At 46.7% G+C, this 17,678-nt stretch overlaps 1 protein-coding gene across 1 annotated transcript in view; it reads left to right on the top strand.

Moving 5' to 3' along the window:
• The window catches only part of LOC106751724, a 174,505-nt gene that overhangs the window by 101,615 nt on the left and 55,212 nt on the right, over positions 1-17,678 (top strand). Inside the window, exons 3-4 of the mRNA XM_014632771.1 lie at positions 1,006-1,141; positions 13,715-13,848. Of these exons, the coding sequence (XP_014488257.1) occupies positions 1,006-1,141; positions 13,715-13,848 (270 nt within the window). The remainder of the gene's footprint in view (positions 1-1,005; positions 1,142-13,714; positions 13,849-17,678) is intronic.

Below are 17,678 nucleotides of genomic sequence, written 5' to 3'. Positions count from 1 at the left end.
GGGGGGGGGGTATCCGTGTCATCGCCATTCGCGGCAATGCGACAAGACGCTCTACGCGCCGGAGATTATTCCCTGGATAGCGCCGACTGAGAGTGCTACGGTTTCATATTTATTCCTCCCGTGGCGTGCCACCGGCTTTTGTCCCTGCTTCTGTAAAGTCGTCGGCAGCTCCGTCTCCGGGTGTGCCACGCGAGAGCGTCCACATAAATCAACGAGGAAAGAGCTTGCTTGCCTTTCACGCTCCTTTCCCTCGTCAAAGAGCTTGCAGTTCACCCTTCCTTTTTCTCGCCCCGGTCCCATCGGCGCATCTCCGCTCGGTTGTGCGTTCCTTCCTCCTTCGTTATTTAAGCCCCACTAATTATGCATGCTTCGTTTTGCCTGTTCCGATTAAACCTTCCCCCCGCTCGTCCCTTCTTTCTCGTTCTCTTTCTCCGTCTCGCCCTCGTGGATAGGTCTCAGTTACCGGGCCTGGCTTCTCGAGCCACTTTAATCGAGTGCCGGATAATTCCTGATAAGGTGACTGTCCTCTCGAGTAGACCAATTATCCGCCGAAAGCTGCGGGGTATTTGTGGGATGCTCTCGACGAGACGGGGAATGCCGCGTCTCGAAGAGATGCTCATTGATTTTCGCGCCTGCGGAAAGTGTAATAGATAATCCGCACGGCGCGAAGTTTATCCGCGTGGCGAAGGCGCACAGTTACGTGCATTTCGTCGGAGATAATATTATCTCGCGGGATTAATCTTTCTTTACAGAGCGACAGAGGAACAAACACGCCTTGGATTCGAGATTTCTCGCGGTTGCCCCGCTGTTACGCGCGGCTCCGATCTCGCGCGAAACTCTCCGCCCGCGCCGGCGTCTTGCGGCAAATTAGATCGCACGTTAAATCATGTCAGCTGTATGTAAATGACGTTACGATTTCGTCCTCGCGCAATAACGTAGTCGTGGCTGATACGCATTCACCCAACTTCTCGACCTCGGCGCCTTAACCGCGAACGTGTGTTTCAGATCGCCAATTCGAACAAGAGCCAAGTGACACTTTACAACGTCGACTTCCACCTCTCGGGCACATTCAGCTGCGAAGTCACAGCGGACGCGCCCACCTTCTCCACGGCCTCCGGCCTAAAAAATCTCACCGTAGTAGGTAAGTACATGCTGCACCGTATTACGCGATATCGCACGAAACTCCGCGCGTGCACGAAGCGAAGGACCGCCGTTCTCTTTCTCTCTCTCTCTCTCTGACTCTCGGAGTTACCTAGAGCCGCGTTCACGCACGGCTGAGTCAGACGAGCGTCTCGAAAGTGTACAAGGCTTTTTTATTTTATCAAATTGAATATACCCAGTCCCCGTGGAGCATACGCGAGACTCGGGGCTCGATTGTAGCTACCGTGACGTGAGCTCGAATAAATTTCCCCCGCGGAATATCAGAATGACAAATACGGTTTCCACGACGAGCAATTAAAAGTTTGGTTCATATCGTTACAATTGCCACCTTGATTACCATTCCCAGTGATATTTTGAAAGAATTTCAGGTCGAAACTCGCCAGGGCAAATCGGGTCAGTCGTCGTTGTTTCTCTCTCTCTCTCTCTCTCTCTTTCTTTCTGTGTCTCATTTTTTTTTTTTTTTATTTCAATTGAAATTACATGATTGTGCTTTGGTTTGAAACTTCGTTTTCGCTCTTATACGAATGATAATTCCGTTTAGTTGCGAGTAATGCGTTGCAATTAAAGCCAACATAAATGTTTTCGCGTATTTTCTTTTGAACGATGCACTCCACTTTTTAAAAAGCGAGTTGACCTATAGCAGTAGAGCTCCGTTTATTCAGTTTGTGTTAAAGAGGAGGTCAATCCGGGTTTCACGCGCATTTGCCTCATTTGCAGAGAGATGAAGTAGGTTAAATCATAATTAATGGCGTTATTTTGAATGTACAAATTGCGATAAGCGACTGCCGCCATTATTTATCGTCGTCTCTGACAATCCAAACTGAAACACGTGGCGCTTCATTTTTAAAAACCTAGCCTCATTACGAAACAGATTTCATCGATCGAGTGAGTGACACCGTCCGTCGGATTAACGGGTGGAACGACATCCTTGTAAAATGGATACCTGCAATTATTAGTACGTCGCTTGCTATCGCCGAATTTAATAAAGTGAAAACGAAAAGCAAGAACACGAAACGCGTAAGACAATTAAGAAAAGAACTAGAATATGTAACTTAACACGTTCACTACGCGTGACGCGGATCCACGCCTTTGTATACCTTGTCAGCAGTGCATAATGGTGCGGATCCGCGTTCGCAAAAAAAATTTGCTTAACCGTTTGAGTGCCACGCGTCTCTGCTGTTTCCCCGTCCAAACGTGCCAAGGAGCGCTTTTTCGCTTGTCTTATTCCCCATCCAGAAATGCCAAACGGCGCGATAGCGCTTGTCTCATTCTCCGATGATTGCATCCAAATGTTAGATTGCAATTAAAATTCGTCTTTTTATCAGTTGTCTCATTATTTCATTTTTACCTAAAACGGAATGGTAGCCGTAAAGTCGCGCATCGGCAGAAGCCGAGCGTGTGCCGGTTATCGGCTTCGCAGCCTAGAACGCTGGTACTTTTCGGGCGAAACGGAAGTAGCGCAAAATCGCTCCTTGGCACTCAAACGGTTAATTTCCGACAAAATTCTGATAAAAACGCATATGAACGTCTGTAATGTTGACCAGGTGCTTACACTCTCAGAAATCTCGCTTTGATACTATGATGAACCCGAAACAATTCGGTGAGCGTTAAACGCGCCAATATAATATAAAGTTACACACGCGCATATAAACACCCAGGTACATAAACGCGAGATATGTTGAACTATAGAATTCGACAGTGCTCGCGAATAGCCATAAACCTATCTTCCCGTCTTGACATTATTTACACTAATTCTCTCGTCGCCGCGATGCACATTTGCGCGATGCAACCGTCGTAAGTCGAAGCCACCCGGAGAGAGCTATACATATTCCCGCGGCAAAGCATACAGCTTGCGTTGAAAGTTGCCCCGGCGTCGTTATTAACTCTGTCGCGTTTGATCCGCGCATTGAATCCGATCCATGTCCGTCGCTCCCCGGTGAATTGATATCAGCTTGTCGCGCGTGTTCGCTCGATACGCTGCACGTATACGCCCGGTATCTCATTTTGGTTTCGCGTGTGTACGCGCGCCGCGCGAGAATTTATGACTTCCCGTACAATTTCCGACTAGTCAGAATTTTCCCAGCGCTTTTTCTAACGGCCGCTCCTCCGCTTTCCCTCTTACCGGCGGTGGGGATCAAAGAGCGCCGTGTCACCGCTACCCGCCATTTAAGCATTCACCGAGAATATCGCCGCAAATTTATTTACACGAAATCACATGTGTTTCCTGCGCTTCAAGCATATATCAGTTCGACGACAACGACGGCGATCTGTACTTGGCGACATTCCAGCCACGAGATCCCGCGTACACACCGAATTCAAAGTCGAATCGCTCGTTTACACGATTAGTTCATCATCCCGGCGTCTCGTCTGCGGATATAACTTGTCGCGGGGAATTTTCAGTCGAACTGATGTAATTGAAAGTACGTTACATTTTCCGGCTGATAACACTCGGCGATAATTACGCGTCATGAGCAAATTCGATAGAGTGAATCTAATCGCACACTCAAGACATGCTATTAATCGATCCCCTGCGAACGCTAATTAAGTTACCTGTTGCCTTGACATTTTTTGAAGGCATTACGAGCGATAAATCTCGTAAAAGCGACGCGCTCTCAGATCACTTGTCTCATATTTTTCGTTCGCAGCGATGAATCTTCTCGTTCGTTATCTTCATGTTAGATTTTTTCAACTTTTATACTGTCGTTGTGGCCGACAGAAAAAAGAGAGAGAGAGAGAGAGAGAGAGGCTAGCCAATAGAATACCCGATCAGATTTACGAGCACCCGGAGGTTTCTACTCTTTGGTGTTTGCTGCCGCGATCGGATGTAAGAGACTCGCGATTTATTCGAGGACGAGAGACCGCGAGAGGTAGTAATTTCGCCATACATCTGTCCGCCAAGCTCTTTAAATCTTCCCGCTCTGTAAGTTATTAACGCATTGTCGGCGCTACCGGGCCCTTTCGAGATTTCCACGGTGCTTGTCATAAATTGCGAAAAACCGAGGAGGTATCGCGACGCGTAAAACGTTAACCCCTTGCGCTGCAGTGACATCTTCTGGGTATTACGCTTTCGCAAGTCAAACGTGCACGCCGCTAATTACAAACTTGACTTAATCTTGTTATTTCATGATAATCAAGCCTTTGAGAAGATTCCGCGAGATTGTGCACATGGAGAAAAACTCCGTTCGTGTAACTGGTTCTCTATTGTCTGAGGGCCAGACGAAAACTCGGTTGTACGGTCGGCATCGTGTATGATGTACCATTCCCTAGATGGAGAGCGGCACAGTAAAATCGCCTAAAGTGAAAATAAAGTGGAAAATCGCACAAGTAACTCCAATTATACACAGCGAAAAACCCCGTGTAAATAATGATCTGCTGAAATGTTAGTGCCAATTTAGCAAGGTAAATGTGTTAAACAGCAATATATTGCACAAATTTAGAAAAATAACGCGCTTAATTGGAAACTTGCAATATTACTATGCCTAATGAATAATACAACATTAATGGAGTCTTCTGGCATCGACTGTAGAAGCAGAAGAATACCGTCAATTGTTCTCAGTTACTCAACCGAGTTGTAATGCAGCCGAATGTTCAGACGGATATTTTTGGTCACGACAACGGAGATATCGTTTCCCGTTAATTGACTAGTTGTCTGGTAGCCATCCTGTCGCACGAATTGAGAGTTTGTAAAGCAGATGTAATTCGAGTTGCAACGTATACCTCTGTTTCTTCCGGGTGTGAACTGAAATTGGCTGCACACGTTCCACGAATCCGCCAAATAAATGCCGACGCAGGGGGTTAAGAACGAGGCGGTGTTGCGCGGAGGAGCAGAATTTGCGCGAAAACCAGAATCGAAACTCTCAGGACGCGATCGCAGCCCCTCGCACGCGCGCATACTTTTACATACGCCCTGGGTCTTTTATATTGTCGCGTACGAGAGTAAAACTTCGCAACACACGGAACGTGTTTCGCTCGTCAGATTCTTTGCAGCCCTGCTGCGCCGGTGCGTGTTGCTGCATCGCTTGTCGCGGCGCCTTGCTCGTTGCATATCCGGAACACTTCTATAGAAACGGTCGAAATCGAACTATGAGGTTGCAGACTTTGCAGAATTTCCAGTTCACTGATTTAATCAACGAACCGACCGCCGAACGCGCGACGTGACTACCAGCCGAAAATGCTACAATTATATGCTTGCATCTTGCATGAAGACTGATTTTGGATCAACGCGCGCCGAGATAATCGCCGAACTGAAAGACTACTCGGGTTTCCCCGATTATTTTGGTCCCTCTCTCGATATATTCGCGCTATTTGCGGCAAAGTTTCAATGGAAACGGTGCCCCTTTTGAGATAATAATACGTGTACTGGAAGCCACAAGAGGGTACGCTATATTACAAATTACTCTTTTATTAGTGTACATATACTGGTTTGTTTAGCGTCAAAAAAAATATTGTTCGATGCTTTTGCAAGTTTTTATTCCGTCGAGCGTGGCTAATTTAATTTTCTTCTCACTTTTTACAGCTGGCAGTTTTAATAAATGTGCTTGCAATTTCAGCTTTTTCACGATATAACGAAGTGCCGTGTTTATTATATAATCTTATTGTGTCGCAATTTGCTTGATTTGCTATCAGGTGTGTTTATTTTACGTGCGTTATTTTCACATATATTCATATATTATATTCGATATTAATTTTTAATTTCGTTTCTTTTTTTCTTATGAAAAAATTATGAGATTTTCCGGGAATATGAAATTTTTCGAGGAGGTTCTTATATATTTATTGTATGATATTGTATGATATCGCTCTATTTCGCCGCTATTATTTCGCCGATATCGCGATGAAATCGAGCGACGAAATTGACAGATTTTTTTCCTCGTCGCAACCCGAGCGTGCCGGGGAATTCGAGCGGAAAGCTATTTGAATAGAATCCATATTTCGAAATTACAAAAGCCACATATCGCGACGCTATTCTTGGAATGCGTCCCATCATCTCCCGTTCCGCTCCCTGGGAGGAAGAGGAAGAGAGTTTATTTCGCGAGTCTGTATCGGGAGAATTCGACAAACGGTCTATGCAGCGTGTTAAAGCGCGCACACGGGCATGATTCCGCGTGGGACGGCCGGAAAATTGCTTGAATATCAGAAATTCTCTCTCTCTCTCTCTCTCTCTCTCTCGTTTCGTGTCTTTGTCGCGTCCCATGCGCGGAAACGGAAACGATTTGCCGAGTCGGCGATACATACGCGCGATACGCGTTGAAATTAAAAAGAGTGATACTCGCTTGTAACCGGCGGCGCGCTACGAGCGTGCAATCGCGCGACCGGTTGTTCGCGCGCGAAGGGACTCGCGTGGATTTATAGTGCAGTGCGTAACGTTAATACGCACGGGCGTGCCGCAACCGTCCGAACCGTCCCTTGACGGAGTTGTGCGCAGTAATGGCGAAGTCCCATAACTCGTGAACGGCATTACTGAATTACCTAACTATACACGGCGAACATTGCGCCTGTAATGCGTGCACAGGCATCGCCGGTAACACGGTACACTCCATCATTTCATTATTTTATGTCCGACGAGCCGTGCTGTTTCTAGAAAGCATTCCATCAGAAAGAAAATTCCCAGGAAACCTCGTTAGAGGAACGAAAGGTCGTATCCTTTGAAATTGCACAACGCTGTCCGCTAAAGTGACTCGACATTTTTTTTTACAATCGCGATACGTGACAGTTAGATGTATGACGTGTACGGCTTGTGCTCGGAAATTCACGCACCGTCTTCCACCGTCGACCGTGGATCGCTCCTTTAATATTTACTCGATTCCGTAACGAATCCGCCTTAGCAATGTTTTTTTTCTCTCTCTCTTTCTCTTAACGGAAGGAGAGCGAGGGAAAGAGAAAGAGAGTAGCATTTTCTTCCTTGTGACCGGTGGATTTTTTGATATTGAATATCTTGTCGCAATGAAGTTTCAAATTAAAATTTTGTTAGCGAAGTGAAATTTCGTGGGAATTAACTGCGGAACAAAGCTACGTCATTCGTTGCACACTTGAAACTTAGCCGCACCAGGCATCTTTAATTTTCAATGTTAAACACCGTCCTAATTATTCATGACTCCGGTCTAAAATAACTACTGCCGCTCCGCTTTGACCTCGAGCGCTCCCGACCGCGGGATTATTTGCACAATTTGTCGAACATGCTAAATATATTCATAAACGTTAACGAGCACTTACGTCGTTGACACGTTCATCCGCCGTGCTCAGCGATATTTCACTTCCCGTTGCTTATATTCCGTCACTATCGGCGAATAATAGATTTCAGTTCGCCGACTCAGGTGTGTAATATAATTCAGTGATTTCACGAATGCCGCGTGTCCTACGGTCATTGTGATGAACACTCATGGAATTATCTCGGGGCAATTAGAGATTAATGAGTGTAATAGATTCAAGCGGGGCTGCACGCCAGACTCGTGTTTACATTTATATTCGGCTCTACTTAAATTAATTTTCATACACGTACATTATTTAGCGCACGGTTATTGCGTAATTAATGCTACTCGGAACCTGTAAACTAGCACATGTTGCGCACGTAGCGCCGTGCAAAAGTTTTAATGATCATTGATATTCGCTGTCGCTTGGTAACTGCCCGATAGTTGTCGCTACATCGATGTGCACGTGCGTGAAGCTCGCGGCTCTTTCGCGAGTGTTTTTAAAGCGACTAATGCTCGCGGACGCGAACAATTTCGGGAGTGAAATTCCCGCGTGCGAAACTTCGACGATCGATGAAAATTGGCAAGTTTTCCGGAAAAGATGACTCACCGTAAAATTCGGATGGGAAAACGGAGCTCAGCTTCAATCCTGTCCAAATATATGCGGTGGAAGGAAAATACGGTGGAAATGGAACACACGGTATAAAGTGGCTGTTATCGCGATAGATAAGTTCGAAACTTTCGCCGTTCCGCGCGTGCTACATAGGGTATCTCGTAAGCGAGGCAACCCTTCGACCGTGGTTCCTTCGACAACATTTTCGGCCGGATTACTCTCCGCCGAGAGAATGAAACGCGCTTTGATAACACCCGATAATTCAGCCGGGACGAACGATAATTACTATCTCGGTAACGCAACACGCGATGTACGGAGAAGCGCGCCGTAGAATACGTAATAATATTCCGCTTGGCGCGGAATTACCGAGTTTCCGGAAAATCTTGCGTAATTTCATTTTATACGACAGGGGTGGGAGGTCACTCATCAAGGAGATCGGGCATATATGTTAATTTCGAAATTTCTCGCACTCACTGATGTTCTCATGAATGTAAAACAGCCTCGGATTTTAATGTAACGTTCTCGAGAGTGGAAGAAACGTTTTTAAGAGATTGCGTTTTCCTGATCACGTTAGAGCGAACGCCTCGCGTCAATTAAACATTTACGTACGAATGTACCTTAATTTTAAGCCGAGGAAGCGGCGGCGTCGGGTTCATAATCGGCGACACTGCCTCGTTCGCGGGGATAAATGGGGGACAGCCGTCAAAAATTGGTACATACGGCCGGTAGTAGTATATCATCCCAACTTTGAAATTGACTTCCGATAAGCGGAGGAGAAGATTGATGATCGAATGATGCGTGATGCACTGTCGAAATTTCTGGCAACTGTCGGCCATTTCAATCTGCGAAATTCAAGGATCGGTCATATCGTCCAATTTCCCAGCCGTAAAATGCAGACGAGCGCGATCGTGTAAACTGCCACGGGGAGTGTTGCGGATCGATGACAAGTCGAAGTCTTTGTGTTTTGGATTAATCGTTCGGAGTAATGCTCGTTCGCGAACGTCGGGATTTTGGTTCTATATTAATCCTGCGAATACTGTCGATACTTTTGAAGGATCGACGTATTTCGTGACAAATCAATGCGAATTTGCGACACACGAATTCAAAATAAACACCGAACAGAAGCAAAGTATCGATTGGAGCACGTAGCGAAAAGAACATATTTTTGGTCACATAAAAATGAAAATTGCCAAAGTATTTAAACAGTGATACTCTTGTGTAAATTTCCTGGAATTAAATAGACATTTCTCTAAAGGTTTGTCCGTTTCTGTCTTGTGGAAAAACCAAGAAGAAAACCAGCGAGCAGGAGTTTATACCTCTTTCCGTTTCAACGTCAAATAGTCACTGTATATTACGTGTACATTCATCGCTTTATTACAGTTAATGAGTCGCGAACGGAATAATTTCACATCATTTTATTAACATTTATTAAGCCGGCCATTTACCGCTCATTCGGCCCTCGTATAAATTCCTCCGTTGTTGCAATTCCTTTTTCCCTCATTTCACAAGCACCGCCCGTCTTATTGCGTTCCTATCTCTCTTCCCTTCTTCCGTGATACTTTAACTCTTATTTTTCCCCCCGTCTATTCCCGGCGCGCCCCCGTCAAATATTTAAAGGTTTCCTCTTTTTCAGCGAGTCGCTGTAAACGTATCGCGTCTATTTTTCAGCAGACAACCGGCGCAGAAAACACACCTGCCTCTATAGTTTCCCGTTATTCCCGCGTTCTAATTACTGTTGCGTTTCGCCGCGTTCGGCCGCGCGATATCCGAATCGATATTTTCATTCCAATCGCACGGCTCCGTGTGATTTGTACTACGAATTTCGCGCGAAGACGGCCAAGGGGACGGCTCGTCTGCGAGCAGAGAAAGAGAGAGAGAGTATTCGAGGGTGCGATGGGAGTGATCCGCGAAGGTTCCATTTGTACCACGCAAGTCCGCCATCGATCACGATGGCTCCCGGGATTCGTTACGATTGGCAGAGACATAATATCCATGGATCGCCTTCTTTATTAGCGGCATTCGGATCCAGGTAACCGGAGAATCCGTCACGGTAAGGCGCGCCGTGTCCCGGATGGTGGATATGAATTTCATATTTCACGATAATACCGCGGGATATTATATATCCCACGGGGCAAACGAATCTTGACCCCGGTTGCAGCAGTTTTCACGTGCCCACGGTGCGGGATGGTATCCGCGCGTGAATTTTCCCCGAGCGTTACTTCGCCTCGACGTTTCATATCGACTTCCTCTCTTTCGCTCCTCTCGCACGGCGGCATCGCGTTGAAACGTCCCGTCGATAGAACGCGAACTGATAAATCGATATCAAAATGTGCAGTTAATCGAGGTTCGGAACGAAAGAAACTCGACTCTCATGGCCGGCTATCCGTGTCACGGTAAAAATTTTATCGCGTAATTCTCTTGTGATATCTGATGGCTGCGCGTCCTGTTACTTTTTATTCCACCGTTCTACGCGCCTCGTTATTTCCAGAAAAAAAATCGGGGGAAAAAATACAAGGTGTAAGTGGTAATTATAAATTTCGCAACAATAGACGTTAATAAAGCGCTCGCGTTATTAATGAGGGAGAGATGAAGTTGAGCATTATTCCGCGTCGCGAAAATGCGCGTCACCGCGCGCGTGCGTAACGTGATTCGAATGTTGCGAAATTCCGAACTTACGGTCGCGACGTGAAAATAATCAAGGGGAAGCTCCGACGTTACGTCGAATAATATTTAATCTGTTTTGAATTTAATTCGAGTGGAATTTTTTCCCCGGCGATTTAAATTTTCATTCAACCCACCCTCCGCCGTCCGCCTCCGCAAATGACGTCCAGGTAAACTGAAAATATTCCGCGTTATATATTTATATGAATAACTCACACGGCGGAGTCCATTACGTGCGTTCACGTCGTACGAGGAATTCCGTTATTTCCGGAACGGCTCGCACGATTATCGACTGCTATATTTCGCTGTCGATACTATTCATAGGCGAAACGTGCCAACGTAACTGGTATTCGATTAATCGTTCTATCGTTTCACGAGTCGTCGGTTTATCATCGCCCGGAGCGGAGCTTAGCAGACTCCACGGTTATTCCCTTCGCTTGACTTGCGAGCAATAGCTTCCGGTTTCATCTCGAGTACGTTGGCTTCAAGTGCTTCGCTGTATAAAGTGTACATATACGAAGCCCGTAGTTAAGAACGTGAGAGTAATCGGAAAGTTCAAGTCGAGAGGGTTGCTAGCGCGCCGTAATCGAAGCGAATCGATCGAGAATCTCAGAAGAGAATATCCTCTATTCTGCTCGGAAGAGAATATCCTCTATTCGTGCCACGGTGTTATCCCGCCGGGATAAAGAATATTCGAAGACGAGGCGACGTTGATGCTTATAATTGGCGGATATCCCAATCGTGCGGATACAATGGTCGTGGTGTTAACACTTGAACGACCGCGTTTACCTGCGGAAAAAGTTTCGCCTGTCGGCAGCAGATTTCGAGAGTTCGCTCAAGCTGAAAAGACGAACATCTTCCTTGTGTATGCAAAAGAGAAAAAGATTTTGTTCAGGTTTAATAAAATTGTTTAATCGAAACAAATGTGCTTCTTCAAACGGAGCAAACAAACGAATGTTCAGTTGAACAAACGAGATTGTTTGGCTTCTCAATCAATAAATATCTTTACATCAAATAATAATGTTTCTTTTGTATTTTCATTTAAACATTACAACAGTTGTCGCAGGTGATCAATTATTTGAAAGAAGTAACACTAAGTTAGAAAAGTATTAGAGGACTTCTTCGTTCCAGCGGAACGATATTTAATATCAAATGAAATCAAATGTTTTGATTGAAGGGCAAACTATTTCCCTAAAATAATATTATTTTCCTGTTTTATCAAACAACATGATTGTTACTCCAGTGAGACATCGATACTTTCATTCAAACAAAATGATATTTGATATTAAATTATGTTATTTATATTAAACAAGCCCCACAGGTCAAACAAACACGTATATTAAATCCAAATAAATCCTTTTCTCTGTGCACAAATCGATTAATCTACGTCCACATTGCTCCAGCAGTGATGTAATTATCGACAATCACTTCTTGATAAGGCGGAAATCGCTCACCCAACAAGCTCACGTATCCGCGGCAACGATTGACAAAGCGTTAACTTTGTCGCTCGTTTCCTCGCGATATCGTAATGTTGGCGCGTCGATTCCTCCCGATTTTTGCCTATCCCGCAATATCGCTCGAAACATATTTCAGTTTACCGCACGAATTACACATCGCGAGTCGTCCATTGTAATTCGCACGTTCTGCGACCGAGGGTAATCGAGATCGAGTTAACACGGGGATCCGGGAATTCGACTTCGCTCACTTCGGATTATTCCTCGCAACGTCGTGTCGCGGCTGCTTGCCCGATAAATGTTCAACTGAACCGCCACTAAATATGATAACAAGCCTTAACCGTTTTAATTCGGGCGCGAACCGGTCCGAATGCGGCGGTATGAATCACGAACCGCCAATTAGCATGCGGCGAAATGAACTGCGATAATTTTCCAGCGGCCGGTTGATGCCTGGGAATTAACCGCGGAAGTCGTAACACGCATACTTCTCGTGCTCCACTTCGGATTGCCATATTTTAATTAATGAAATGCGAGCGAACTTTTACGTGATTAACGAGTCTATCGGACAATTCTAACGTAACGCCCCGTAACGTACGACGCGTCGATGCGAAAAACGCGCGGGGTATTGGCACATTTTTCATTTTTACCGCCTATATTTTAATTCCCCCGCGCGAAGCAGACGGCAAACATTCGATATCTGCCGCGATTTTAGCCTTTGAGCGTAGCGATAGAACTGAAGTGTTTCGTAAATTGACGGTGCATTCGCGGCGCAATCTCCCTGGAAGTATTGGCGCAACAAATAAAAACTCGCGATACCGCGTATGCAGCGTTTGGACGGCGAATTATTGCCGATATCGAAATAATCGGCGCTATAGATAGACGAGGAATTAACGAAGCTCCTCATACTCTCGGCGAGATCGAGTAGCGGCGGATCTCCGATCGTGCGGACCGGTTGTTACAATTTTTGGCTCCGCTCGATCGCGGATAACATTCGATTCGCAATTTGAAATGAATTCCTGGAAAAATCACGTTACGCGCCCCGCACATTCTTCCTCTCCGCACCGGGCTTCGCCGAGCCATCGCGGCGATTAGCGATGAATTTTTTTCCCAACGCGAAATTTTCTTTATTGCTTCACGCGAGTCCGTTATCTGTGCTGCGGCAATAGCCGATTCTGTTCGCAGACACTTCATTTTACCAGAACAAACAAGCTTTTAATCACAGTTTCAGTTTGCAGCTATTGTCTTTGCATCGCGGCCGCGCGCGTTTACCCCGCCGCCGCGGCAAAATCAATACCCCCTCCGCCCCCCTCCTCCCCCCCTTTTCCCACCCGTCCTGCTTCTCAACCTCCGTCGTCGTCGGCGCCGTAGCACGCTTAATATTTTTCCACGGTTACGCGTCCGTTTAGCTACCTTACCGCGGATGGCGCCGGGATTACGCAATACACGTAGCCCATTGTATTCCGCAAAAGCGCATAAAGCCGGCGACATAACGGGCTCCTCATTGGCGCTTGAATATTGGATAAGTTCGGCGCGGCGAGCTCCGGGGAAACTGCGCGATTACGGCGCGCCCGGTGGTGTCGGGCTTGAGAGTTTCGTCGACAATGACTATAAGAGAGACCGGCGAAATTATTATGTTTCAGCTCTGCCCGACGGAAGGCCCGTTATCGCATCGGAACGTGAGCGCTACGACCCGGGAGACATGCTGAGGGCAAATTGCACCCTGCCGCCGTCGAGGCCACCGGCTTACCTCTCATTCACGCTGAACAACATGCCGGTAAGTGACGCCCTATCGACACGATTGTCGTATTATCGAATCGTAGAGGGCGAGATATAGATAAATAGTTACATAGACAGATAGATGGATGGACGAGTAGATAGATAGTGGATGGAAGATAGAGACATTTGCGATTAGGGCCCGATGTTGTTGATTGTACAAGCGCATTTGCGCATATTTACACACGTGCGAAATCTTAAATTGCGAATCGTCAACCGGTTATTTTAATCCTTGCAAGGGGGAAGGTCGAGATGTGGAAAAGCGGGGCCGTGAGTAGGGGGGACCGGGGGCTGGTTGGCTGAAGGAGTACATTGGTTAATCGATTATTTCGATTGTTTGCCGACAAAATCGAGCAGGCAGGAATTTCATAACCGTCTTCGACACGTCCGGGATCTCAGCTTGTTCGATTCTGCAATCCGTTAGAATAGAAGAAAAATCAATTAGCCACGTAATCTCGGTTTCCGCTGAACCAAGTATACGAATATGCATTCTGTCTGATTAAAACAAGGAAAAGGCGCAAAAATCATACGGAACGAACATTGCGAGAGTCTTCAGACGCAGGATCAGATTTCGCGATGCGGTTCGCGCGGAATCGTCACATTCGTAACTGTGCAAGCGGGCTCGCTCGAGAGGGAATAAAGAAGCGACGAGAAGTAACCCGCCACTTGACGTATCTCCCTAACCGAGTTCGCGTAAACTCGCCGTTAAAAATGAAACGCCGAATGCACTTAGTAGGAGCGCGAATTATCGCGTTTTACCGCGTTACCTCGGAGGAAGGAGGTGAATTGCGGAAGACCTTGCTTTATAAATGGAGGGGGGGGGAGGGGGACTCGCGTCTTAATTGATACGATCGCGTCCACGTATCCGGCGTGTATTATCGCACGCTTCGCGCGCACGCAAACAAATTTCGCCCTTCCGTACGCTCGCGCGGAAACTTTCCGTCCGAGTCAATAAGCATTATTTGACCGCTGCGAATTATCGTGCGGTTTAACTTTCGGCTAATTATGATTTTATGCGATCTCCGAGCGTTCGGGCCGGGTAATACAGCTGAAACGAACACAGCTGAGACAAAGTTACGCGATATTTAAATAATTAATTTACTATTCTCCTTTTTTGCGTTGGACGCGCGCGATAAGCTGGACTCGCGGGCGCGCGAGTGTGCCCGCGGACGTGTGTGCGCGCGCGATGCGATAAACTCGATTGCGCCGCGTTATCGTCGATTTTGATTTCTACACTGATTACCCGTAACAAACGCTTGTTATGCCTGTCGGCGATTGATTCGTTTGGCACGCCGGACGATTAGCCAAATGTGGCAAAAGCGCGAAAACGTCCGGGGGTGTGTGTACACGTTGCGAAAGTACCTCGCGGGAGTTTCTCTCCTCTCTCTCTCTCTCTCTTTTCCCCTCACCCTTTCCTCTTTTTATCAAACGGTCCATTTAACAGCTGCAGCCCTTTTAACTCTGTACACCGCTCAGTCGGAGCCCGTTTTCCTCACATCTTCTCGCTCCTCCGTGTGTATGGGTCCTCCTTTTATAAAAATTGTTAACCGGAGGGCTATTTGCTCTCTCGCCAGCCCATGAAACTCGTAAGGCTCATTGGAAATTGCGCGCCGGGATCCCGATATCGATTTTCAATTTACGGAATATATGTATCTGCACTGTCGCCGCCGCGCTATTATCATCGCCGCCGATGTTTATTGTAGCAGGAAACTGCCTTAACCGTTTTCGGAAAGGGGATCGTTCCCGCGCCCGCCTCCCTTTCTGTTTTTCTTTTATCACCGCGAAATCACGCGCGCTCGGAAATGGATTCCATTTATTACCCGTGTCTTCTAACTGTACCTTAATGTGCGTGCCGTTCTCGCGCGCTTGCTCACCCGGGCACTACGAGGGCTCATTTCAGAGCTCAATTTAGTCGGAAATAATTCCAACGTGCACTTTTTCCGCACTCAGTGCGAGGGGAGGGTTCGTCTACCAGCTTCTTCTCTCTCTCTCTCTCTTTCTCTTTCGCCGACGAGAGGCGGCGGGAATTGACAGACCTTAAAGGGGTTAAGCAAACTCTTTGTTCCGTGGAAATGTGTAGTAATATGCGTATCGTCTGTTTGCCTACCGCGCCGCGATCCCGTTCTTACGTCGAATTGAAATCCCGCCGGAATTGGAGCACGGATGATTAAGCCTCAGCCGGCCGCGTCGCGACGTCGTCGCCGAAGTAAGAGGAGGTTTTATCAGGCGCGTCCGCGGGATAAGGGAATTTGAATAATCGGATAATCCGAGCGAGAGAGCCGGAGCAAAGGAGAAAGAGAGAGAGAAAAGCCGGAGAACTCACCGAACGAAATACTAATAACCACGATACGAGCAAAAATGTTGTTGGCTAACTTTCGCCGCGCGGGACGCGCCGCACGGGCGGTAGCCGCCGGCGATGCATTACCCGTAATCCCCGGAGATGATGTCGTGTGATCTCATCAGCCGATACGGCTAAATGCAAAACGGGAGCGCGCGTGGTCCGTGCTTGATCGTCCGCGAGAATCCGAAATTCGCCCCGTTGACTTTGACCGAGCCGGGATCCCGCGCTAAGCGCGACTTGTCGTCTCTCACCTTGCTCGCCGACGACCACGTTTTTTAACGCCGGAGACGCTTTTATTTTTTATGAGCTTTAGATAAAACAAGGAAGATCGTTCTCTAGCTCTCGCATTCGTAATTCTTTCAGACGCGAGGAAAATTATCAGACCGAGCCAACGACGAGGGGAAGAGCTCTTTTAATAAAACGTTATCCGCACGGAGAGAAATGATTTTGCTGTTGCAGCGAAATCGTATCGTCGCTAACGCATATTCGTTGCGACAGCGATGAAATCTAGCTGGCATGGCTGAATTAGCAGATTATTCATAATTCGGGTAGAAACAGTTCTATTGCCAGGGTAGGAAAGTCCTGCTGAATAAATTCATCCTTAGTATACGTTCATTTGCTGTTTATGGCAAAATAGTGTTTTCCAACATTTACTAATTTCTTCTTACAGTAAAATACTTAGTAAGTTCAATAAAACAAATATTGTTATGATCCAGCGAATGCTAGTTAGCATTTTTAACAAATTATTTAGCTGTCCATATAGTAACTGACAGATTTCGCTGCGACAGCAGAAAACTTGCTCTGCCATCAAGTTATTTTTATCCGTATGTTGACGAGAACTTTGCAATATTGACAAATTCGCTTCGGGCGATTTTCACGTAAAGACGAGGTATCTCGTTTCCCGAGACGAACAAGTGAACGATGATCGAATATACCGAATTAATTTCCACGGGCGTCGAGAGAATGTTCACCGAGTCATGCTCGATAATTTCGGATTAAATATTTCCGTTGTCAGGATTCCCCGCTTTATGTTGCACGTGAATTTTCAATGGCGTTCAATAGCGTTATTATTACACATCGCAATGCGGCTTCACTCGCTCGCCCACGTAACGACTCAACTCGCGAAACGATTGCCGACAGCGAATCGTAAATTCGCCTTAACGGGTCGAATTGTAATGATATTACCTTTCACACGACGGGCGAGTAAGGAGCCGGGAAAATACGAATCCGAAGGAACTCAACCGCGGTTTTCCCTTCTCCATGAGACCTAGAAAATTAGTATTGCATATATACGGTAAGTAACGAAGGAGCCGTGTCGACGCGAGGGTACGGCGAAGGGAGGCAGTAACGAATTGCCCGGACCGGGAGCAACCGGGTCTGCTAGCTTCTTACGGTTAACGTCTTGTCGAGAAACTCGTCGAATTTGCAGGGAACGTTTCTGAGAGCATGGAAGATATCTTGTCGCGGAAACAACGGTTTCTTACAGCGGG

Source organism: Dinoponera quadriceps, unplaced genomic scaffold (assembly GCF_001313825.1).
Source record: "Dinoponera quadriceps isolate SergipeBrazil2010 unplaced genomic scaffold, ASM131382v1 scaffold399, whole genome shotgun sequence".
NCBI classification, from domain to species: Eukaryota; Metazoa; Arthropoda; class Insecta; order Hymenoptera; family Formicidae; genus Dinoponera; species Dinoponera quadriceps.
This window is presented reverse-complemented; position numbering and strand designations above follow the sequence as displayed.